This window comes from Gasterosteus aculeatus, chromosome X, assembly GCF_964276395.1.
Source record: "Gasterosteus aculeatus chromosome X, fGasAcu3.hap1.1, whole genome shotgun sequence".
Taxonomy (NCBI): domain Eukaryota; kingdom Metazoa; phylum Chordata; class Actinopteri; order Perciformes; family Gasterosteidae; genus Gasterosteus; species Gasterosteus aculeatus.
This window is the reverse complement of record NC_135698.1, coordinates 3,791,442-3,815,997: the sequence shown is the minus strand read 5'-3', so window position 1 is coordinate 3,815,997 and position 24,556 is coordinate 3,791,442. Positions and strand designations below refer to the sequence as shown.

Sequence of the window (24,556 nt, the reverse complement as noted above, 5' to 3'; positions counted from 1 at the left end):
GTTCTAGTCCAGGCACATGCCATGCATTGGTTTGAAGAATTTAACCAAACTCAGTGACTCAAAATCAGTTTTGTAGAAAAGCACCGGCACAGTCGGCTTAGGCCCAGCCCCTTTATCCTGGACGCAGTGACGTCAGCGCGCAGCACGCTGTGCGCCGCTCTCCGTCATCCGCAGCAGTGTCTCCATCAGCCGCTCCTGCTCCACCACCCTGAACTCAGCACGGGCTGCCTCTGCCACACACGACACCAACCGCGTCTTATCGCTTAATCGGTCCCAACCGTCATCAGATATGGAAGCCGCACCCTCCACCAGTCCGTGCAGGTAAGACAGAGGGGGCTGGCCGTTGGTGGACCGCAGCGTAATGTCGCCATGGCGACCCCGTAGCTTACTTACATTAAAGGCTATCCAGTCGTGTTGAAAGAATAAGGCCGGTCTCATTATCTGAAACGCATTTTTCTGTGGGGTTTCTGCTGATGTTAGCCGGAGCTAGAGTAACATTAGAGCTTCATTCCGAGGACTTGTAGCCCACTATAAGGGCTTCCCTGCCAAGATGACTTCTTTCCGTCTGACGTAACCGCGGGTTACAGGTGGTGGACGCATCGTATGTTCTTGAAAGAATGTAACAGCACGCCCCCTCGTTTAACAGGCCAGACTTGTGTCTCTACTTTAAACGCCGTGGCTCTGCAACAGCTCAGGCTTGTTAAACCGAGAGGAAATTGCGTCTGCCAAAGAGCCTGGGGCCCGTCCCGGAAGTTCACGCAGCACCACGGAGAGCTCCGCGTGCGGCTGCTCCCGCGCGCGCGAGCCCCGCAGCTCCACTCCTGCTTCTAGTTAAACGCAAAGGCCCGTGGCTGACTGTTCTATATAATAACTCCTTATGAGTCCCACCAGCCAAAAAAATACACGTCTAAATAGCTTTTGGAAAAACAATCTGCAAAAATCTTAGCTAATTACAGTAAAACATGTAAATTAAATTTCAATATTCTTAACAACATTTTCAAAAATGATCTCAAGCAGTAGTTCAGTAGTGCATTTACTTCTTCCACGTGTTTTGGAACACGGTGACAATGTTGGAAGATTATGAAGCTCTCCTGCAAATTTGTCTGGTGTCAAAGGGTCCAAAGTGTAAGTGTAATGCGGTTTTATTAACAGACCTCGAGGCATACAGAGATCATTGACAACATATTTCAATGCAGGAAGACTGTTCGAGACTCTAGATAATGTGGGACCTCAAGGCTTTTCCGATGGAATAGGATTCCCTAATAAATAATATGGCTTGTGCATGGCAAAAAAAGGTGTAAATGTAGGTTGCTCAATGTTGTATTTATTCCTACACAATCTTCCGTCCCGTGCACTTTAAATGTCAAGTCTCTTCCCCTCCTGTTATCAACAGGGACAGTAGCTTTAGGAGTTTCTTCATTTGTCATTATGGTAAAGAAAGAAAGGATTATACCAGTAATTAACCCTTGTGACATTTAAAATATCCACCCAAAATGCACAGTATGCTGAATTAAACTCATTTTCTTGTCAGCAGTTTTTAAGTTGTTGGTGGTTAGAAAAAAAAACAATCAGTATCTATTGAAGGGATGGCTTTCATCTAGGTGTGGACCAGTGTGTTTTTGCGGCACGTTAAAATTTTGATCATAAGACAGCACATTTTAGTGTCTTGTGTACAGTATGTGCATTTGATTTCTTCCACACAAAATATACTGAATATTTATTGCAGTACTTATGCTGTAATAACCCCTTGCTGTTTTCTAGACGATATTTTAGCGGCGTACTTTTATTTCACATTATCCTACCTATAGAGGAGACAGCGCTATATGTTGCCCCCTAAATTAGCTGTAATTTAGTTCATGTTCCTATTCACTCTGTAAAGACAGTGTCCTAAAATGGAAATAATGTTAAGTAGTCATGATTTATGGTTTGGTAAGATTGAACGCGAATCCTTATTCTTCCCGCTGTCTCCAGATACAGTTATGAAGAGTACAAGGAGACAGCAGACTGGCTGCTGGCCCACACAAAGCAGCGTCCTAAAATAGCCATCATCTGTGGCTCAGGCCTGGGCGGACTGGCTGACCTCTTGGGTGACAAGGCCGTGTTCCCTTACGAGGATATACCACGTTTTCCCACCAGCACTGGTAAGTTTTCCCTGACAGTTTGCTTATTATCTCATACTCATGCGATTGGTAACTTTTCAGCAGCATGCTAGCAGCTGTTCATACGGAATGTGTGCTGTGCAGTGCCGGGCCATGCCGGGCAGCTGGTGTTCGGGAGCCTGCAGGGCCGTGACTGCGTCTGCATGCAGGGGAGATTCCACTTCTACGAGGGTTACGACATACACACGGTACGCTGTTTTCATGTGCGAGACGAGCTGTGAACGACCACAATTGTACACACAATTGTATTTTAAAAAAACAAGATTAAAAGCCCGTAGACGTACCACGGACTGCGTGATGTGGCAATAGCGAGACGCTTAGGTAAGTCTCCTCACAGTAAAAATGCTTTTCATTCATTTTCAGTAATTAGGTTAGCCTGCTAACATTTGCTTGAAGGCATTTAGTCTTAACCATTGAAATTAGGAGTTGATGAAGCAATTATTTCAAGTATTCCAACTGTTAAAGGAAAAGGAGGTGAATGTGTGCATCAAATGACCCATGTAATAGATATTGCGGTATTAGAATAAAAGTCGCACAACGTGCAGCTTTGTGTTGTGTTGGAGAAAAATTCAAGGTATCATCTCGTCCTTTTAAAGTTATGGACATAAGCAGTCTGCACCAAAGTGGTGGAGCAGCCACTTCTGCCATCCATGCCGCTAGCCTTGATTAAACCTTATGTATTGTGTCTCAGATTTACATTGTTCGTATACTGGGTTCACATAAGTTAGTGTTCTTTAAGCTGAAAGTAAATACATGAATTGATGATTGAATCCATCTTGAATGACATCCATGTGCAAACCGCTTGGTGAGTCATGCAGCTGTATCTGTTTTACTTCTTTAAATTTCTTCATAAGGAATTTCCTTGTTCTTGGTTTCTTGAGAACTTGCTGATGCGAATTATACAGTATGCAGAATAACTAAGCCAAAGCTGGCGGTTTCAACTCTGACTTTGTCGTTCATTATGAGCAAAACATTCACAGCTTTTGTTTGGTGTGGTTCTAATCATTGAACCATGGACGTGTGTAAACACTTAACTTAGTTGTTTGTGTGACAGAGGGAAGCTCCACATGATCCTCAATCAGGACTTGGTGTAAATCATAACTCACAACCGGCTAACAATTTACCATGTGTGTTAGATGACGCTGCAGAATCATGATGGCGGTAAGAAAAAAAACAAAAACTAGTGTGTGGTTAACGGGGATGACCTTTGCCCTCTGCAGACGCTGTGTCCTGGTTGGATTTCGTATTCGCAGCTTTGATGTGCCTTCACAGGGAACGATCCATATAACCCCACTGAATCAAACATTCCATTTAGATACAGTAATAGAAAGTCAGATGCATTGTGACGCTCCAGTGCTCAGTGGGGACTTTACAGAGATACAACCAATGGAATTCCTCCGGTGGAATCACCAAATGAGTTGAACTTGTGTTGCTATCCAACTAAGGTACATTTGACAATATTACCGATGTACTTTCTTACTTTGAATCAGTTTGTACAAGCAACACTAGCAGAGTGACACCAGATTTAAGTTATTTTATATATTTTTTCTAAACGAACCAAAACACTGACAAAGCGACAACCAGAACGACGTCCTCTTGTGTCTGAATCGCAGCGCATTTGTCCCTCCAGGTGACGTACCCGGTGCGGGTCTTCTACCTCCTGGGCGTAGAGACTGTGATCGTGACAAACGCTGCGGGAGGACTTAATGGCAGCTACAACGTGGGCGACATCATGATCCTTAAGGATCACATCAACATGCCGGGCTTCGCGGGGCAGAACCCGCTGTGTGGACACAACGACATCAGGTACGCCTGCTAACGCCGAGGCACGACTACGATAGTCAAGCTCGTGCATCGGCCACATCCCCCCCATTTCATTGCTGTTCAACGTGTCTCCAGGTTTGGAGAGCGCTTCCCCTGCATGTCGGACGCATATGACCGTGACCTGAGGGCTGTGGCCAGGCAGACAGCAGAGGAGCAGGGCTGCGGCGGCTTCCTGCAGGAAGGCGTTTACTGCATGCTGGCTGGGCCGTCATACGAGACCATTGCAGAGTGCAAACTCCTGCAGATGCTGGGCGCTGACTGTGTCGGTTAGTACGGCTCTCTCGTCCCCACTGAAAGCGAAACTGATGTGTCTGGAAAGTGTATCCGGAACAGCTCCGGGATATTTAAACAGATTGGAATTCATAGTTTCGGATTGGAACAGATGGAACGACCTGAACAAATAAAAATGGCATTTGAATTGTGCAGCGCTCCAGCAGTGGGAAACGTGAGCAGCGAGATTTGGCGACGCCGACCTGCCAAAATTTGTTGGGCAGTGCAGCGTAGAGCTTCATCTGTTCCGCAGATGTTATTTCTCTTCATGATCTCATATTGTAAACTGGCAGCTCGCACCAAAAGAGTTATCTGAAATGTGTCAGCAGCTTTCTCAATACGTCTCATAGATAAACATCCAGAACCTCGTCAATTCCATCTAGAGCTTCCCCTATTTCCCTGGACCAATATTGACCAATAGCTAATATGGGTCTTATTTGTACAGTATAGCCCACTGCAAGTCTGACTCGTATTTCCACTTTTTAGTTCATTGCTTTGCTATTTCTTCAAGATAGGGTTCAAATGCAAATCATGTTTTAGTTTATTTGATCTAAATGAATTAGGGCTTTAATCTATGCCGTTGATGTGGTCGAGACTAAAATATTTTAATATTTCTTCCACGTCTTCCAGTGTGCCGGAAGTAAAGTTGACCGTTAGCTGCAGTCAGTCAGACACAAGAGACCTCGACGGTACCTTAAGATGGAGAGATCTTTTTGCATTGGAAGTAAAACTAACATAGGCGCGACGTACAGCGGAGGAATTCGTCCATGTGTCAAATAGAAGGCAAACGGACCCCTTTCACGAACCGCCAGGCTAAGCTAGCTGCCTAAAAACAGCCCTAAAATTAATCAAATAACAAGTTTGAAAATATATTTCACCTTGCCTGGAGGAGGACAGACAGGAAGGACGCAAAACGCAGAGGCTGTCAGTTTCAGTGTTAATAGACAAACAAAGACGAAAGAAAGAGGAACTGATGTGGTGTAAATAGTCACTGACTTACAAAGAAAGTAAGACCCGGTAAGCTGCAGGTAAGCAGGCCGAATGAGGGACAAGAAGTGTCCAAAGAATTACCCCCTAACGTCTATTCCTAAACACTTTCCCTTGACCTCTGCGAAACTACATTTTCTCTGAATATAGACTACAAAGAAGCACATCTTAGATGTACAGATGTTTTATCGCTTTACAGCAGTTTCCTGCAACATCGATGTAATGTGCTTGGGAAGCTTCTCGTACAAGTCTCATCATTTTTGCGAAAAATACAATACCAAACCACATCATTTATGAATATTATACGATAAATATCACGCTCATAAGACCCACTTCTCCCCTCTTTCTAGGCATGAGCACAGTTCCAGAGGTGGTGGTGGCTCGTCACTGCGGCTTGCGTGTCTTGGGTCTGTCCCTTGTCACCAACAAGGTCGTGACAGACTACGACAGCGCTGAGAAGGCCAACCACGAGGAGGTGCTGAGGACCACCCAGCGAAGAACCCAGGACCTGGAGAGGCTCGTCAGCCAGCTCATCGCCAACATCTAGCACCTTCATCTGATACGTGCAGACAAAACACATTTCCAGTCCTGCAATAAAGTCGTTAGCGTTGAACAAAGGGAGGGGACCAGGTCAAGTATGTGTGGCAAGTTGTCACGTATTTTTGTATTGCAATTTCGTATCTTGGTTCGAGGTATGGAGCGAAGCAAACAAATATTTAGAATGTCAATATGATATGAGGATGTGATAGCTAGAAAAGTCTACGGTATTGGAATAACGTTGGAAATATTAAATGTGTGTAGTTTGCTCTTCAGTGCTCCACAAGAAGATGCTCACAACCCGGGATCCAGTCCTTATGAATCACTTTGATGGAGGCAGTTTGCTCAAATTATTTCTCAGAGGTGTAATATCTACAAATCTACAAAATTAAATAATTAGCTGTTGGCCAATAATCTGAAATTTTAGTATTGGTTTTAATTTCAAATATAATTTTTCGTGTAGCATTGTGACATCCTGAAAAATAATAGAGTTTGAAAATCCTACTATTAAATGGGGAAATGTGAGTTGCTGCTCTGCTCTTAACATCCATTTTAACATTTTAATTTCATTTTACTTCTATAGTCAAGAATGTAATAAGATTAATTTGTCTCAAAGTTGAAGCAATCTAAAGAACATTCTTTTACATTTTTTCTATTCAGTAAAACCAACTGAAAAATAAACTTTGAAAGCTGGGGAAATCAAATGATGTGTATTTTTAGAAAGAAAACATTTTTTTTATAAGTTTATATAATGCAATAAATTCAAAACAAAGAAGGAACCTTTGCGAACCACTGCCTTAAAGGGTGACTGGTTGAAACGCAGCATTTCACCCTCCTGCTGGTTGAAAGACAAGCGTAGTTCACTGTGGTTTTGTCCACCTGTAACCACACCAAGCAGTACTGATATTTTCCCTCAGCATTACAGCATTTGTATCTCTGTTATTTGAACGCTAGAAACAATCGCCCTGTGATATCAGGACAGGATCCTCCTGCCAGGTCCCCTCCACCGTCTCATTCATCAGAGCTCCAAAGATCAAATCTGCAGTCCACCTATTTGGCCGTTTGTATCAGGCTCAACATCAAGAGGCTGACAGAAGTCGTAAAGAGGAATTCCGCTCAGAGTGACGGCTGCTATCACCAAAATGTAAAATTTGAATTTAAACTGCTGCATGCAAAATAAACATCTCTTTTGTTATGTAAGTTATTCATTTTTACAGGTCATTTTAGCTGACGCTTTTATCCAAAGCGACTTACATTACATTTCTAACCTGTGGCTTTTTACAATTGCTCCCCGGACATGGGACATGGGGCAGCCGGGACTCGAACCTTGTGGTTCTCGGCGCCACGATGACCCATTTTAAGATGCCTGATCCATGATCAGTATTTCCCTTTACTCCATGTTGCATTTTTTTCCGATTTTCATTTATTTGATTGAAAAATTACTAAATGTTTTTGTTTTCCAGGTCTCAGTTTATTCACAAACAGTAAACCCACAATGTCAGTATTGACGCAAACATAGTTTATTTTAATGCAAAATGTTGCTGTTGTCAAATAAAACGTGCAGATAGCATTTGGAAGCTGTTTTTTCTGTCATAAGTGAGTGCACGCGTTTGTGGGGGTGTTTGTGTGTGTGTGTGTGTGTGTGTGTGCTAGTGGACTAGTGGATCACCTGACTTCCCCACGGCTGTTCACAAGGAGAACGCAAGTTTCTACCGTCGATAACGATGAACAGTGAACGAGGCCATAATTGGCAAGATCAGGGAGATAAGGGAGAAGCGCGCACACACGCACACACACACACACACACGTCCTCTCTCTCTATCCTCACCTCTCCTATCGCAATCCTTCACTTTAAACACACCTCATGCAGACCAAGACGCTGTGAGTGTGAGACGAAGTGGAAACGTCTGCTCCATAATTCATGCACGTAGAGGCGCGGCCCGCTGCGGAGCTGAAATATTCATACAAATGAACGAGGCGGCGCAAACGCAACACCTGCGCTGCGCTGGACTGCAGAGGCCCGCGCACCCTCCACGAGGACGGGAGGGTGGAGAACAGGAGGGTGGAGGATGCAAAGTAGCCGGCTCCCCTGCTTTGCATGGGGGTAGAGACGAGTCTAGAACCAGAGGGGGGGGGGTGGTTAAAGTCCCCGCAGGCTGCCGACGGGCCACATGTAACGTTAAAACCAGCTGTTGTCGCCGAGCCAGTTTAGTGATCGTTTACAGAGTGAAAAGAGCCGCTGAGGAAATAACCTCTGACTTTCTTAAGAACACTTGTCACACGCACACGTGCTGCTCACGCGCACTGCCGTGCACGCGAGCTGGTGCATGGCCATGTGAGCGCAGCGCTTCTCCCGATGGCGATTGGGACTCGTTTAGCGCGGGTGCCTTGCAGTGTGCAGCACTGCTACGTGTGCATCAATATGCATGACGGTGCCGACTCGGTTCGAGTAGAGACGCGTAATTATTTGCCAAGGTCGTGCCAAGCACGTGGTCCCGGGCCGCAGATGTCAGCGCAGCTCCGGGTCTAAACCAGTGCACTTGGACCTGCAGGTGTCTGTGGAGCTCAGACCATCTGAGTGAGGAGATGCAGTTTTTATAACAACAAAATCAATTTCACACAAAATGGGTTGGTTGGAATTCCCAAATAATAATAATAATAAATAATAATGCATGAGAAGTGAATCTCATGGTACTTGGTTCATCTAGATGTGTTTGTGAGAACAAATAGAACCTGCATGACTGTCTTGGCCGCCATAAAGTTGACACAATTTCAAGGATGCAATTGATAGCGTGAAACGTTGCCTTTTCACAACAGACATGTTTTAGCTACAATGAAATTTATATGTAATTAAATGAACCACATGAAACTGTTTTTATTATGACCTGTAATTCAGTTGAAAAATAGTATTGATTTTCTTTTTCTTCTACCCAACAGCAGGAAAATGCTTTAAGGGATACTTGCCCTTCTGCTCATTACAGTCATATTACTTCATCCTGAAATATTATTACCTCTTGGAGTAAATTAAAGAAATATATAGGACTACTTTTATTAAATATCGTTCTTCTAATAGGATCCAGCGGCTTTGACTACCCTCTACACATCAGCCGGGCCATTAATGAAAAAGTTTTTTTTTTACTTCTCAGAATTTACATTTATGTTGTGGGCTAATCACTGCTGGCTGGAGGCAGGGTGGGAAATGTGATTAATGTGTGCGTTCTAATTAAGTCTTCAAAGCCTCACAGAGTGTGCAGAACGGCTCTGGGAGCTGCACGCTTAGATACACACACAGATGTAAGGGTGGAACGCACACACACACACACACACACACGCACACATGCATACATGTGGACTGAATCACAGACACTCACACACACACATGGGATCTACTGTAAAGCATGATGATGCAACAACCACATGATCTGCTGACTATCTGCATCTTTCTCATTCTCTCTCTCTCTCTTTTATACACTCAGTCTGTCCACTGCAGTGCCCAAGACATCCTATCACACAGAGCCACATCAGAGAGAGAGAGAGAGAGAGAGAGAGAGAGGGGGGGAGGGGGGGGGCGCTGACTCAGATGACGCTCTGCTCCGTGCAAGCGCGCCCCCGGCGGCGGAGCGGCGCCACTGCCGCTGCTCCGCCGGGGTTAAAAAGCGGCGGGCGGCGCGCCGGGGCCACAGTGAGGGGGTGTGTTTGAACAAGAGACACAGAAAAGTTAGCGGTTGGAAATCTTTTTCTGTTTTCTGACCCAGCAAGCAGCATCCTTTCAAAAGAAGCATCATGGCCGACAAAGCACAGCAGCCTCCTCACCTGCACCTGGCCGAGGTCACCGCGTCCCAGTTCCTCGACATTTGGAAACATTTCGACTCCGACGGTAGGACACTTTGTGTTTTCTTCCTAAAAGTAATTGCAAGTCAGGAGAGAACAGTGGATTGCAGATAATAACACTGCTATTGAAGATTGAAGGTAGGTTGACGATGATTACACGGGAAGATGCGCGGACAAATTCCTCTGAGAAAAATACCTCGAATAAAACAAACTATTTTTGCGTATTACAAAACCGCAGGAAAAGGAAAAATCACCCATAACATAATATAGCGTTCTGAATTTCATTGCGTCTATTTTGTCTTTCATTAGATAATACTCTTTGTCTTCTTGTGTGGTTGTGGAGCAAAGTAGTCTAATGCGACCTTCTCGTGTTTAACCGTCGTGTTTATCAGCCTATATCACACCTGATATTGATTTAAGTTATACGTCGTTAAAATGAATTTTAAAATGCTCCCGACACCACGTTGTATCAGCTAATTTCATTAAATGTATTTTTTATTTAACTGCACATTATGATTTCTCAATAAGCCTTCAAATCAAATATTGTTTTCAATTATCTAAAGTATATGTTTAAAATGTGCAATGTGCAAGGTGCGGATCACTGTTAATGTTAATTAAGAAGTGTTTCGTCATGTAATTAAGGTTTTGTAAGGTTACCTTAACGTGTAGGCTCTGACTACTGCCGATTTCTGATCAAAAACTGGCTTATTTAGGTTCCATCAGTAAGATTCCTCATGTTAAGATGGTCTTAATGCAGTGGACATATAGCGTGGTATGAATATGCATTTATGTCATAGAGATGTTATATCTGTCAACGTGAAATAGCCCCGTGCTTTAGACCTCTAATATAATTTATTCAGCGTCCCGCACAGATTTTTCAATTCAGTCTTTCTTTGGGGCTCTTGAAAAACATGTCTGTGTGCATGTATTCTTTCTTCCTCAAACATATTCATCAAACGTTGTAAAACACTCAATCGTGTGATTGGGGAAATCCTTTTTCTGTGGATTAAAGGTATTTATTTAAACTGATGATCAGGAAGGAGATGCTCCAAAACACACCTTGAAAGCAAGGTGAGTGTGCGTCTAATATTTGTTTCACACGCAGGCTCTGGGGATTCCACTGTTACTGCGACCTGTTTTGACGCTTGCACACATGCTGAAATGCTCTCCGCGGGGAAATCAGGAGCTGGTCTGTGTGGGGCTCAGCAGCTGGGCTCCTCCACATGAGCCAATGTGCAGACAAAGTTGCCACGAGCTTTTGTTGTTTTTACATCTTTTTTTTTCTCCCCCCCTTGCCAGGATGTCACTCCTACCACCCAGGTGCCTTAAAGTCCCGAGGTGCTTTACATACTGCGCTTTGCGACGAGCCGCTTTACAAATCAAATACAACCAGTGAGCATCAACAGATTTGGCCACGGCATTTAAATTCTGCTCTCATTACTGGGAGTGTCTCCCGGCTCGGCAGGAAGAGAGAGGAGAGCCAATTTGCTTTTTCAGATTGAGTAAACATCTCCCGAGTTGCGGATGAAAATACACAGGAGACAATGCACCTAGAGATGATGAAACCGAATATTCCCCCGTTGGCACCAGGATCGAGTCTCATCTGGATTGCGTCTTTCGCAGTTACTCCGCTCTGCGTCCCTCTCGTCTCTCTGTCTCCGTCGGGCCTTCTCTATTCATGCGCTTCAAAGCCGCAAACAACTGAAGTTCCTTTTGCTAATTATAGCGATTTGGCTGTCAATTGTTTTTTTTATTAACCTGCGTATGGAAATCTGGCGGCATCGAGCAAAATCCATTTCCTGAAATGACCCAGCCGCGGTCTCATCACAAAATATTTGAATAGACAGGGCTGCACTTTGAAAGGCAAATGCACTTAAGTATGCCCTTAGTGTGCACAGCTTCCCACTGGCGTTGAATTTTAGAATCAAGCGGCTCTCCTGGGATTGTAACAAGCCTCCATTCAAAACGCTGTATTTGGGCCCAAAGTGTTTTTGGGAACCTCTCATGTTCCCGTGTCGATGGGAGCCGCCTCATTACGACATATAAAACTGGCTCTGCGACATTTAGGTTGAGTGACGGGGAAGTGCGCTGAAGGCAGCCATGAGCCGTATCTTCAGGGAAGGGATGATTTATGTGTGTGCTTGGGCCAGTTTACTGCAACATTTCAGAGAAAAAAATGTACCTCGAGCACATTGTAGTGTCTTAAGAGGCTAAATGGGAACGCAAGCGTTCATCCTGCCGATATGAAAAAGCGCAGAACAAACAGATGTTCTGGCCGCGATCACTGGAGGTGTGCGAGCGCTCTGGAGTAATCTGCTCATAAATCTATTTTTTTTCTTCTTCTCCATTTCATGTAGTTTGCCTTGTAGTTAATCACATCATAGTCTGTTTAATTATCAAGCGGGCCATTCCCCTCCAGAGCGCCAAATGTCAATAAGACCCACAGGAGGGAGGCTCGATAGCAGCGAGGCCTTTTTACCGTTCCACTTATTGAAACAGCAACATTGCTGAGGAACCCATTCACACAACACCGCTACAGACGCACACACACACGCACACACACACACACACGGATAGCCGCACAAAGCCAAACTGCTGGTTGGATATGGCGAGAGAGGGAGCTAGAAAGAAGAGGGGAAGTTGATGGCATAATAATCTTCGTTAGTGTTTAATGAGGCAGCTCTGCCTTCCAGGGTTTCATTGAAGCAGCTAGTCACATCGTTTGGAGCCATCTGTCCATCCATTCAGCGGGCTTGTTGATGGGATGTTGGCACGGGCTCACAGACTACCTGGGTGAAGCGGGCACACTCGTTTGTCCTCTGAATAGGTACTGTCAGGGCAGCAGAGCAGCATGAAATAAGATAAGAAGACAATCGACTTTATTGTCCCGGAGCTAAATCTTTAATGACAGAATCTAAGACATGTGATGGACATCTTCTTAGGATGGACCCCTGTGGATAAAAGTGACACTTTTCTATCCAAAATACTGACAGTATTCTGTGAATCAAGGTTGAAACCTTTTAAAACATCAGTTGGTCTTGACAAAATATCCCCGCTTTCACAAGCCCATGTGGAAAAAAAAGAAGGTGGTAGAAATTCACCCTGCGCTGTTATCCACGTGGATTCGTCCCAGCAGCTGACAGCAGGAGTGATCGCTGTGGAATAAAAGAAGCCGTCCCGTGTATCATCACCTTTGTAAACCAAGAAAAACTAGGGATGATTAAATGACCTTAAGAATTTAACCGATTAAAAATGTATTAACTGACAATGTATGTTTTGTATACCATTTTCTCCGGAGCTCATATGTATTCACTTTAATACTACAAGAGGGCGCCCCATTTGACATATTTTTATATTAATTTCAAACTTTTCAAAATTGAAAATTAAAAATATTTTATTCATTTATTGTAAATGACCTCTCGCGGCCCACACTTTGGGAATCGCTGGTCTAATCTGTTGTGCCCGAAGGGGAAGGATGAGAGTCGCTGTTCAAAGGCTCACGTTTGGATAAACGCTGGGTCAAAATCAAGCGCATCTGGTTTGACACTTTACTCTAGCGACACTGAAATGCACCTGGCGTGCATTAGCTTAGCTTCATGGCTATGTGTGTCTCCCAGGCAATGGCTACATCGAGGGGAAGGAGCTGGAGAACTTCTTCAAGGAGTTGGAGACGGCCCGGAGAGGAGCTGGGGTGGTGAGTTCAACGACTGAAGATTAAACACATGCAAGACATGGCCACTCGTGTTTCACTTGTGTTAAGTACAAATGTTTTCCAGGACCCGACAAACCCCATATTCAGAGAAAAGATGAAGGAGTTCATGCAGAACTTCGACAAGAACAAAGACGGACGAATTGAGATGTCAGAGGTAAGGCCTGGAGATCGTTCCTTGTTTTAGGTTTTCAATAAAAATGTCCTTTTTTGTGTCAGTGAGATGTTGTACAATATATAATATAGACAAAGTATTAACTAATTTGAATTGGATTGATGCCACTTCTATTTGTGTAGCGAGTAGGAAGAGGAAAAGCTAAGAAAACTCACAGCCGGAGCAATAAAGTGCAAGACTTGATCAATAGCAGATTGATTTCATAAATACAGTCTTTATGATGGTCTCATTGGAGTGTCAGTTTGTTATGTTGCTCTCCTTCGATTTTACTATTTTCAGATCAGGATTTAACATAAAGGCAAAAAGAAGGCCCTTCTGTGATATCAATAATACACCTACCGCATGGAAAATCTTAGTCAAAGGTTCAGTTGTTGCGAAGGCTTTGTCTGAACCTAAATTTGATTTCTTAAGAATTCCTACCTAGGCACAGCCCGGCTTCTCTATTATTTATGTCCGAGTTGGCCATTTGAGGCAGACAAAAAGCTACCTAGTCTCCATCCTTTCCCTCCCGGCATCTCAACCCGATCACCATGTGTTCTCACCACTCCCTTGTCGTTTTTTCTCTTTAGCTGGCCCAGATTCTCCCAACAGAAGAGAACTTCCTGCTCTGCTTCAGAGAGTTTGTCAGCTCCAGTGCTGAGTTCATGGCGGTAAGACCGATCGTTCCCTTTTGCTAAATTCTCACTTACAACGGTTCTGCCATTAGTCAGGACACGATGTCTTTAACCGACCATTCATTATAGACCAGAGTCGGTCAGCCGGGGAGGAGAGACGGCCTGCAGGTTCTCGCCGCTGCCTACCAACTGATTTCTCGGATTCATCCCGTTTATTGTGGAAGGTGTACTATTTCGCACCTGGCGGTTAATCGTGAACATTGACTCAACCGAACAGGGTTAATACTTTAATAAGCGTGTTTTAAGAAATGCACAGGACACGCACAAATAAACACATATGGAGAGTAAATTCCATTCTTTTATAGTTGACATATTATACTCCACACAATAATTCATTTATAAGGAATGAGGAATAAGAAAACAATGGATACCAATGGAAACTATCCCAGTTTTCAAGGGGTTGATAGAGAGAAGTTTTAAGATTTGTTCATAACAAGCGTAACGTCTACAATTGGAAGGTGTCACCAACAAAACAATGAGTCAGAAAAGCACCAAATCAATTCAGCTAACGAGTATTCGCACACTAGCTACGCACAAAGCTAATCGTAGGTGACTAGTTACTATCAAAACCTTGCTATAACAAAAGTGGTTCAGTGCTGTTATTAAAACCAAGTGGTGTGTTTAAGAAACCCTTTATATATGAAGAGTTAAACATATACTATAGTTGTGTTCGGTGCAGATGTTAATAATGAATAATAACTGGTAGTTGGAGTAAAGAAACGTCCTCGGCAGGCCGAGGTGTGTGATGAAATGCACGAGAAAAGAGGAAGTCATTAATTCCACAAAATAACTAGAAGATAAGGAAACGGCAGATTTCATTGACGATATGAAAGAATGGCACCAATTAGAAAGCATTTACATGTCTGCCAGAGACTGTCCTTGTCTCCTGTGGCATATTGAAAAGGAACAACGAAATGAGAGAAGGAGGATGACTGAAGGGGACGGTGTGGAGAGAAGGAAACAAAGGGCAAACAAGAGAACGCAGGAACCGAGGGGACGTAAATGAAATGTCGATGGGAAGTTGAGCGGCAGACTTTGAAAGAATAAAACAAGAGAGGGGATTAATCCGTCTTTGTTGCAAGGTTCTGGGAGGAGGAAGTGGGCAGAGATGTTTTGAAAGAGTTGGAATGAGGAAGCAGAGCCTTCTATTTTCAGAGTCATATATAATGGATACACCACTGTAACTCCTCTTTGACGAGCCCAGAGGAGGAGCAGAGGCGTAGGAGGAGGAGGAGGAGAGGGAAGGGAGGGAGGCCATCTATCTTTGATAAGGAGCCCTTCTTCGGACAGGGACAGCTGCTAGATTAAAACATTTGTTAAAAGGACTTTTGTTCCCTGCCTCATTCCGGTCCCTGTCTCCGGCCGCCCTCTGCTCTGTATGCCGGAGAATGGGATTGTATTGAAGGCCGTGTGATTGAGCGTGTGGTCAATCCCAATGGAACCATTTCTGCTCAGCAACAAAGGGAGGAAGGTTTACGTAGGGAAGAAAAGACATGTAGATGTCTCTGCGCCTCCTACATCAGCGCGTCAACTGCTTTCAATCCAATGTTTCCTTTGTTCTGGTGATTTCTTGCAGGCATGGCGGCGATACGATACAGATCGCAGCGGCTACATTGAAGCGAATGAATTGAAGGTTTGTTGCGACTCAGTGTAACACATAGCAGACCTGACAATAGATATTCATTGGTCTCCCAATGAGAAGCATAACTAATCTTATAATAATTGTTTTTATTCATATGTTTACTTTGTCATAATTATTTCTCATTTTATTGTCTTTTTCCATTCTTTTCCCCCAACACACACACACACACACATTTAAATGCTTATTAGCCGAGCACCCAACCCAAACAGTAGCTGCTAAAAGCATATTCCATGTCTTTTCTTGTATTCTTTTAGATTGTATTTATCTATATCAATACCACTGTATTAGTGATGTGTTTATGTTTTATCATCGCCTGGATGTATTCCTTAAACCTTTAATTAAATTGGAGTGTTAAAGTTGCAAGTAGCAAAATTTTCTCTTTATCCCCTCCCAGATGCTACATTGCTGTGCATCAATAAAAGAAAGGAAACAAACAAAAATAATTCTCCTCTTTTTGTGTGTTGTGATTAGTAAGTATTTATAAGTAACTATTCCCCCACTATAGTGATTCTGAACCAGCTTGGGAAAAAGAATAGAAATAGGTGGGGAGTGTGCTTATCCACTCTCTTATATAAAGTCCACAGATAACCCAAATACAAAAATATAGTCATCTTTTCCTTTTAAAAATCCTTTGAGCACGTGGGTCAGTAAAGCCTGACAGCAGATTTGACTGAGAGTCAAGGGGATGCTCCACAGGAAATCCCCTAAAGACCATGAGTGGTTTTTCCAGGTGAGGCTTCAGATTCAAAAAAGCATTTCAGAATTAAAAAAGTTCAAAGTTGTTTTTCACTTCGATACCTCCAGTGAAATGTTTTTCCAAATTACATAAAGGAGAGAGTCCGCACTTGGGAGTTCACCATTAATGGGGTCAGCAATCACGTGTGAAGTACAGAGCGGGCTGCTCGGGTTGATAGGGGATCACATTCCTTCCGGCTGACCAGATGCAGATGAGTTACTCAGGTGTGGCCTTTGGACAGCTTTCTCAAATGGTGGAGATGAGAATATGTGATTGTATCGACACAAGAGCTGAAGTGATGTGAGATAATGGCTGCACTTAATGTACGTAAAGGCTGTAGTCACTCTTACCTCTGCGGATTCAAATTTTTAATAAAGAACACAAGATCACTTGATAAAATAACATTATCACATTTTCTGTCTCTGTTGTTTTCTCTTCTTTCTGTTTACCTGTTACCCTCCTTCTGTCCTTACTTGCCTCTACACTATATTTTATTTTAACCTGTCTTTGTATTCTTCTTCTTTGTTTGCTCCTTTTCGTCATTCATCGACTGATTTGAAAGCCATAGAAGCCCCTAAAATTGTAAAAACTACACTGTGCAGGTTTTAAAAAACATCTCTCATATTGCTGCTCTTTATTTAATAGTACATACTGTTCCATGCCTCATTTCTTTCTTTTATTCTTAAATCTACTCAGGGCTTCCTGTCAGACCTGCTGCAGAAGGCCAACAGACACTACGATGACAAGAAGCTCCAGGAGTACACACAGACCATAGTAAGTTTTCATATTTCTCATACATAGTTGGCACAAAATTTGGCCTAAAGCCACGATAGTGCAGACAATTAGTTGTCTTGGTGTCTGAGCCATCAAGCTGTTTTGGATAAACTCAAACCATTAAAATAATTGTGGAAAAGAAGGGAGGATTAAGTATACAGAGGATGTTGACCTTTGATGCTCCCACATTGTTACCTTCTTATTCCTGAAACGTGTTCCCTTGCATTTACACGTATGTCTCAGTTTGCACTGTACTGGTTCATAAGTGAATGCCGAATAAGACATTTTTGGGCAACCAAAAGGTGTACGTTCCTTGAACTAAAACATGCCGTGAAAGGATAAAGTTCTAAGACAAAAAAAAAAACGGATGACTCCCGGACCAGAGAACAAAGTTAATCACAAGGTAGCTACGCCCTAAGAGCATTTAATAAACCCATGTTCACAAATATAAATCATGTGAGAAGTAGGCTCGTTTACCTAAAGATTTCTATACAAATGGACGTTTTTTGGAAACCAAAGAAGTTGCAGCCTGATGGCCATTAGGAAGACTGCAGGTCTTTCAAATTGCCGCCCAGAAGCGGATGATGTGACGCGGCAAAACTACACCAGGTATTGATTTGCATCAGTGCCTCTCAAAGTGTTAACAAATGACTGTAAATTACTAAACTTAAATACAACTGACACCTCATAATCAGCATTAAGTCCCACAGAAACACTGTGAGCCACATGCAGTCTTTATGAAATGAACATATCAAGCGTTCCTCTGCCCGTAGGCACTCAGAGGCCTATCGTGTTGGTGGCGGTTCATGTCCTGCAGGTTGTAGGTTTACAGCACAGATGTGCTCACATCTGCTTTGTCCTGGAAGCCCTAGAGCTGACCTGATTTTTCAGACGCAGGTTTCCACAGCTCACTCTCAGATACACTCGGCCGTTGTTGTTTCTTCATGCCACTATTTTAGCTGCGGATGGTAAGGATATAATCAACGGAAAGAAGCTGACTTTCACGTACTAATAATAACAGATCAAAAATAATGAATTGTAGATTCACAGGCACCAATATCATTCAACTGTGCTGGTGATATCATGTTGGAACCTGTAGAAAAGCTAAATGATGGGTGATTTTATTTGATACGACTGTCAGAAATTGTCACAAATGGTGATGAATTGATATGAAAATGTTTTCATATCAAATATGTGTGCAATAAAAATGTGTACAACACATTTCAGAAGCCAGACATTTGTCAAAAATATTTTTAAAAAAGTAGAAGTAGTCACTATTTTTTATTTTTTCAGGTTACCCAAGAAAATCACTCTACACGTCTCTTGTTAAACATTCGTAATAATAAAAAAAACCTGATATATAATAAAAGTACAAACTTTCCAGTCTGTTTCCGTTTGTCTATTAAATTCATGGGACCATATTTGCCTTCCTCTTGACAGCACATACCTATAAAAACGGCTGTTTCAGTCTCTCTCCTTTGTCCCGTCCTGTCTCTGTTCTGCTTCTACTTTGTAGCTCAGGATGTTTGATCTGAATGGAGATGGGAAGTTGGGCCTGTCAGAGATGGCCAGGTAATGTGCAATTTGTCTTGCCTCTGTTCACAGTTTATGTAAATGTTAAGACAGATGGTCTGCTGATGTTAATTCACGACCAATGTATTTGAATAATTTAACTATTGTTGCTAATGAAGTCCTTCTTTACCCCAGGCTGCTCCCCGTTAAGGAGAATTTCTTACTCAAATTCCAGGTACGGCGCAGAAAGAAATGGCCTTACACAATTGACATCAGCGAAGAACTTTAGTGTAGCAGTGGTTGAGTTTTTGCCTTCTCCTGTTTTTTCTTTGCAGGGTGTCAAGTTGACCACTGAGCAGTTCAATGCCATCTTCGCCTTCTATGACAAGGTAGGCGACATTTCATTCAAGGGAGCAATAAAGAAACAGCAGCCAAACACTAAAGGTGTGATCATCTCTTAAATAGTAAATCACAGCAATACAAGGCTTCTGTTTTCAAATGAAAGAATATGTTCATTAATCAGAGCCCTTTCGCATAGAGCGCTAAACATTTGAAATCATGAACAACTCTATAACAAATGAGCACGGTTGGGAGACTCTCTCTTGTTGACTGTCACGTTCTGTCTGAGGATTTGCGCAATGGGGGGGGAAAGAACTGCTAAAATGCTAACACGCTGACAGGACGTAGCGAGTGTGCAGCAGCATTTCACTATAAAAGAAGAACCAATCGCAACAGAGTAAGAAAGAGAAGAGTCCGGACTGTCTGGGTGACTCTGCACTAGGGGTGTAACGATTCACTTTAACAACCATTCGATTGGAATCGCGATTCATGGTTGACGATTCGATTCATGGACGATCTGGGTTAATTTAGAACGATTCGATTCGATTCAGTGACTTGAAATCGATTCAGTAAGTTTAATTTACTTTACTTTAATTATGGATATTATAAACAAGAAAACAACAATTAATGGCAAATGTATTAACCTTTTATTGTGCAACCATTTTCAATGTAAACATTACACAATAATTACAGAACCCCGGATTTTCAACCACATTGTAGGGTCGCATGTCTTTACAGCTAAACTTGGCAATTGTTACTGTGATGTTGAGTTTGGTGCTGGCGAGGCCTGAGGTGTCTGCAGAGCTGGAGTTACCTGCTGCTGCTGCTGCTGCAGCGGTGACGCTGCTAGAGGTCCTGACTGTCGGCGTTGTTTAATCCCAAGGCGCCTTAGTAGATGGCCGGAAAGATTCGTTGTGTTTCCGTGTTTTTTTATTTGGCTTCTACATATTCTACAAACAGCGACCGACTTATTTGTTTGCAAAAGCCAAAATGCTTCCACGCGCTGGATCGATAAGTTGGTTTGTAAATGTCTCGCTCGCAGTCGTCTCTACCACGCTGTGTTTTGTTGTTGTTCAGAGTTTCGCGCGGCTGCCGCTGCGTACTGATGACGTCACAGACAGGCAGACTGAATCCAGTAACGTTAACGTGTCTAAAGTGCTAAAAAACAAACAAACAAACAAACACACATCCACACCGTTTTTGTGCTTAAATCCAATGTGCAGTTTCCAAGTATCGATACAATCGATTATGTACCATTTCAATCGATGTCGTCCGGAATGCCGATTTGCGGAGCACAGATCGATTCAGTTGGATCGCAGGAATATGAATCGATTAATCGATTTAGTGGATGAATCGTTACACCCCTACTCTGCACTGTTTAAAGTTTCCTCCTTTTGTAAAATCATGATTAGGAAAGTTTCCTTGTTTACGGCGCTCCTGAATTACCTGAGGAAATGAGTCAGACTTGACACACCTGTGCCTTTGGAAACAGATCACAGTCTGTGAGCACTGGTTCAGTTAATGCCTTCATTTTCCAAATTAGCACTAGATTGGTGGAGGGGCCACAGGGAGCAATATGGGACAAGGCGGACGGGAACAGAGCCGAGTAACAGGGGACAGGTGCTTATCTTATAAATCCTGGGTTCTTGTTTATGAAATCTTTTGGAGCTTTTATCGGCACGAGTGATCTTCCATAATCTAGTGGGATGCGGGAAGGCCGACTCTGTTCTGTTGTTCGGTTAGTTCCAATGTTCTGAAAGCTCTATTTTCTTTTACATAAAATTTACTCTGTAATGTGTTTTCTGCCTTCTCACGACATGGTTTTATTTATTGTCTTTAACATTAATTATGTTTCGAAAAACGTGAACAGTGAAGTAGTGAGTATATTTACGCCATTGGATACTTCAATTGCTTGTTTAAGGAAAAATAACATGCCCTATGGCACTGTGAGCATCATTTCAAAGTAGATCATATAGAATATTTGCTGTTGAAGTGAGACATGTCTGTTCTGTACTGATTCAAAAACTGTTGATAGAGAGAAATTAAAGGTAAAAAACCTAATAATTGGCACATGGATATTCAACATTTGGCTCTAGGAATGAACCAATCCGACGCTATAGTTCCAAAACCTTGAAAAAAAACATTACTGGCACAGGGTGCTAATCTTCCAGAGCCACGCTGCATATTACTCTCAATGAAGTCTATGCAATACAGCTAAAGGTCCCCGCGGCCAAATAAGAGCAGTATCCATCCCTCAGGTTGGACTGAAGTCAAGCCCTCTCTGTAGCTAATTCACTTGCAAAAGACAGAGTTGAAAATAGATGAGCTGTGTCGACTCATTCATGTCGACTATTTGTGGGAATATAGCGCTACCATTTGTGGGTGTAATTAGTTCCATCATTATGTGCTCGGCCCCTGCAGCACTGAGAGATCGCCGGCAGGGCGCAGAGCGGCCGGTCAGCTGAACTCTAAAATGGCTCACGGGGCCACCAGCCCGAAACTGTGCAAAACCTTTAAAAATATCTGTAATTTCAAGATGTCTTGCTACTTGGACACGCTAGCCCATACCGGATGGTGCTTCCTTTCCCATAACCCTGCAAAAGTTGTGGTTCTTTCATACTTAAAGTGTAAGTAAGGATAATTTCCACTTTATTCCTGGGATCTTTGGATCTGGGACACTTCAATCTAGGCTTATAAACATCAAAGACTCTCTCTCTTCTCTGAAAATAAAAAACTTGACTGGCAAGGCACTCAGCTCTGAAGTCGTCGTGAGACCGAGCCTAGATGTACAGAACATGGTTTTGTTCCACTTGCCAAGGGAAGATTTCCAACAACTTGGACTTATTTCTTGGCCCCAGACAGGAAATTTTTAGTGTGAGACCCAACTCATTAATTAGCAAAGTGGCTCCGCATTGACTTTGCAGTTGTGAATGGGGAAGTCTTTTATAAAATGTCATCTGTCATGAATGGTCATTGGCTGGTGCATTGTTGAAGGCTGGCTTACAATATTGAATGAGCAGCAGAGCAGGCCACACACATCAGGAAGCTCAGCATCTAAATATAGCCTCCCCGCACTGTATATATTTTGGTAAAAACTAGAAACAAATTCTGCCGTAGAAGGCAGCTGCATATTGTTCAGCTGTAGTTCAAATACCTACCAATATCACTCCAATGACATCGTCTTAATTCATTACAGTCGCTTGTAAATAAAATCTGTGGCATGCTTCTGTCATTCTCTTTCAGGATGGGAATGGTTACATTGATGAGATGGAGTTAGATGCCCTGCTACGAGACCTTTACCAGACAAACAAGAAGGTGAGATGCACACCAGTACGCTGCAACCCTGTTGATACCAAAATGCACCGTTTGCTTTTTATGAGCTTGTATTGTGTGTATTTTAATTGTTAATGTTATTTTAAACACAAAACTACACACATTTGATCATCTTGGAGGCAGAATTCCGCCTGGTGGAACTAGCGACTCTTCCCGTTGTCCTCGTGCACTTTGCCCTCAACTCTCCATCCTTTAACGGCTGTGTCTGAAGTGCCAACAATCTCCCCACATTTAGCCAGAACGTTTTCAAACCACGTCTTTTAGGGACGCAGTGTTGGATCTCCGCAGACTGTGTGCCGCGCTGGCTAACGTTAGATGTTCAGATGGAAGCAGCCTAGCAGCTAGCTTAGCATAGCGGTGCTTTGAGTGGTCCGTTTGCCACTCACCCCCCTTCAGTTTGACACGTGGAGGAATTCCTCTGCACAGTTATCTACTGTATGTTGCGCCTCTGTTTGTTTTACCTCCAATCCATCTTCTGCCACCGTCTTGCTTTCTCCGATGTAACTAGCGGCCGTTTCGTTTCCGAGGTCAACTTCTTTAGGAGTAAACAAAGTTACGATAACTATGTTAAAATATTTTGTTGCTTTAATCTCAGCCGCATTAATCGCATGGATTAAGAAGTTTATGTTGACAGCCCTAGTTATAACCACTGACCTCTGTCAATTGGACTGTTCTTTAGCCTAATTTGCATAGAATGGGACCAAATGTAGGCATATTAGCCGATTGAAATATGTGCAAACAGCACAGGAGCACCAAGACTCTGTTTGCTTGGCAGCGCAGTAAGTGATGCATTCAGTTATTATTAGAGTCCTTTTTTTTACCTCTGTCTGAAAATCTCCCATTGTTTCCCCACAACCCCCTCTCTCCCGTTCAGGAGGAGGACGTGAAGAACCTGACGGGCTACAAGCAGAGCATCATGCGCCTGTCCGACGCAGGGAAGCTCTACCGCGGCGAGCTGGAAATTGTCCTCTGCAGGGAGCCCATTGTTTGACTCTTCCTCTTCGCTCTTGTTGTGTCCTTTTCTTTTTCTACCCGTCCTTTCTCTTCCAAGACCACGCCCGCGTCCAGCTGCCTGGCGACATATACCGGGCTGCATGTGCCAGATACCCCTCTCCTATACCCCACCCGGCCCTAACGTTACAACATCAGAACGAACAAGTGCACCGTCAGCACGTACAAAGGCGCTTCCTCCTCAAACCCTCATTTTTCTACCACCTGACCTGTGTGAAACCTCTACAGTAGTTTTTCACCTTTATAAGTCCTCACCCATTTCCTTTACTATTTCTGACCCTTTAAACATCCCCGCCATCCCCGCCATCCCTGCCGTGCCTGACTTGCAACTCCTGACCAAATGCCCAAAGACCTTTTGACCCGTTGATAACCCTTGAACCTCGAACCTCTCCATCCCCTCTATCTTAAAACCTTAGATACAATATATATATATATATATATAACAGACAACTGTGTTTGGATTTATCTAATTTATAGTCTGTGTTGGCCTCTTGGCCCTCCTGTTCCATTGCCATGATATCATTTGAAATTTTCAATGTTTGTTTTTGGCTGCTAGTCGATTGGAAATATTAATAAAATGTCTTAACATAAACTTGTTTTTGACACTCTATGAACATTATTTTGTAACTACCATCGTTGGTCATGACTTGGTGGAGAAGATTAAGTCTTGGACTTTGTGGCAGTCTAAATATTTTAGAGCCATTGAACACTCAAAGGGATGTTTCCTTGTGCTGACCTTCTGCATACCAACTTCATTATTGTATCACGGCCCCCCAGCTGTAAACTGGTGCCTCAACTTCAACTCACTAGCGTAAACGTGCAAAGGATTAAGGATGGATGCAGTCGCAACAACAGCCAGATGGTGCACAATTTAGAACTATATAGATTGTATAAGAAAAGCACCAGCGATTCGCTCGGATGTTGCTGGTTCTCTTCATTAAGCAGCTTCGCAAGAAGTATGTGAAATCAAGACAAATATAAATATTGCCTGTTTCACTGCGACAGCTTTATTCGCAGTATGATGCCTGTCTCTCAGTTGCATA

At 43.1% G+C, this 24,556-nt stretch overlaps 2 protein-coding genes across 2 annotated transcripts; both read left to right on the top strand.

The window, feature by feature from the left end:
- Window positions 1-68: 68 nt before the first annotated feature.
- Window positions 69-7,347, top strand: pnp6 (purine nucleoside phosphorylase 6). Its single transcript, XM_040163110.2, has 6 exons — window positions 69-321; window positions 1,972-2,141; window positions 2,244-2,347; window positions 3,790-3,965; window positions 4,059-4,249; window positions 5,591-7,347. The coding sequence occupies exons 1-6, from the start codon at window positions 290-292 to the stop codon at window positions 5,785-5,787; spliced, it is 870 nt and encodes a 289-aa protein (XP_040019044.1). The 5' UTR covers window positions 69-289; the 3' UTR covers window positions 5,788-7,347.
- A 2,092-nt stretch (window positions 7,348-9,439) lies between these two features.
- On the top strand, window positions 9,440-24,105 carry calb2a (calbindin 2a). The gene is made up of 11 exons (XM_040163306.2): window positions 9,440-9,654; window positions 13,226-13,302; window positions 13,385-13,474; window positions 14,062-14,142; window positions 15,743-15,799; window positions 17,241-17,318; window positions 18,835-18,890; window positions 19,026-19,065; window positions 19,166-19,219; window positions 22,413-22,484; window positions 23,377-24,105. Exons 1-11 carry the CDS (start codon window positions 9,561-9,563, stop codon window positions 23,491-23,493), a joined length of 816 nt encoding a protein of 271 aa, XP_040019240.1. The 5' UTR covers window positions 9,440-9,560; the 3' UTR covers window positions 23,494-24,105.
- The last annotated feature ends 451 nt before the right edge of the window (window positions 24,106-24,556 follow it).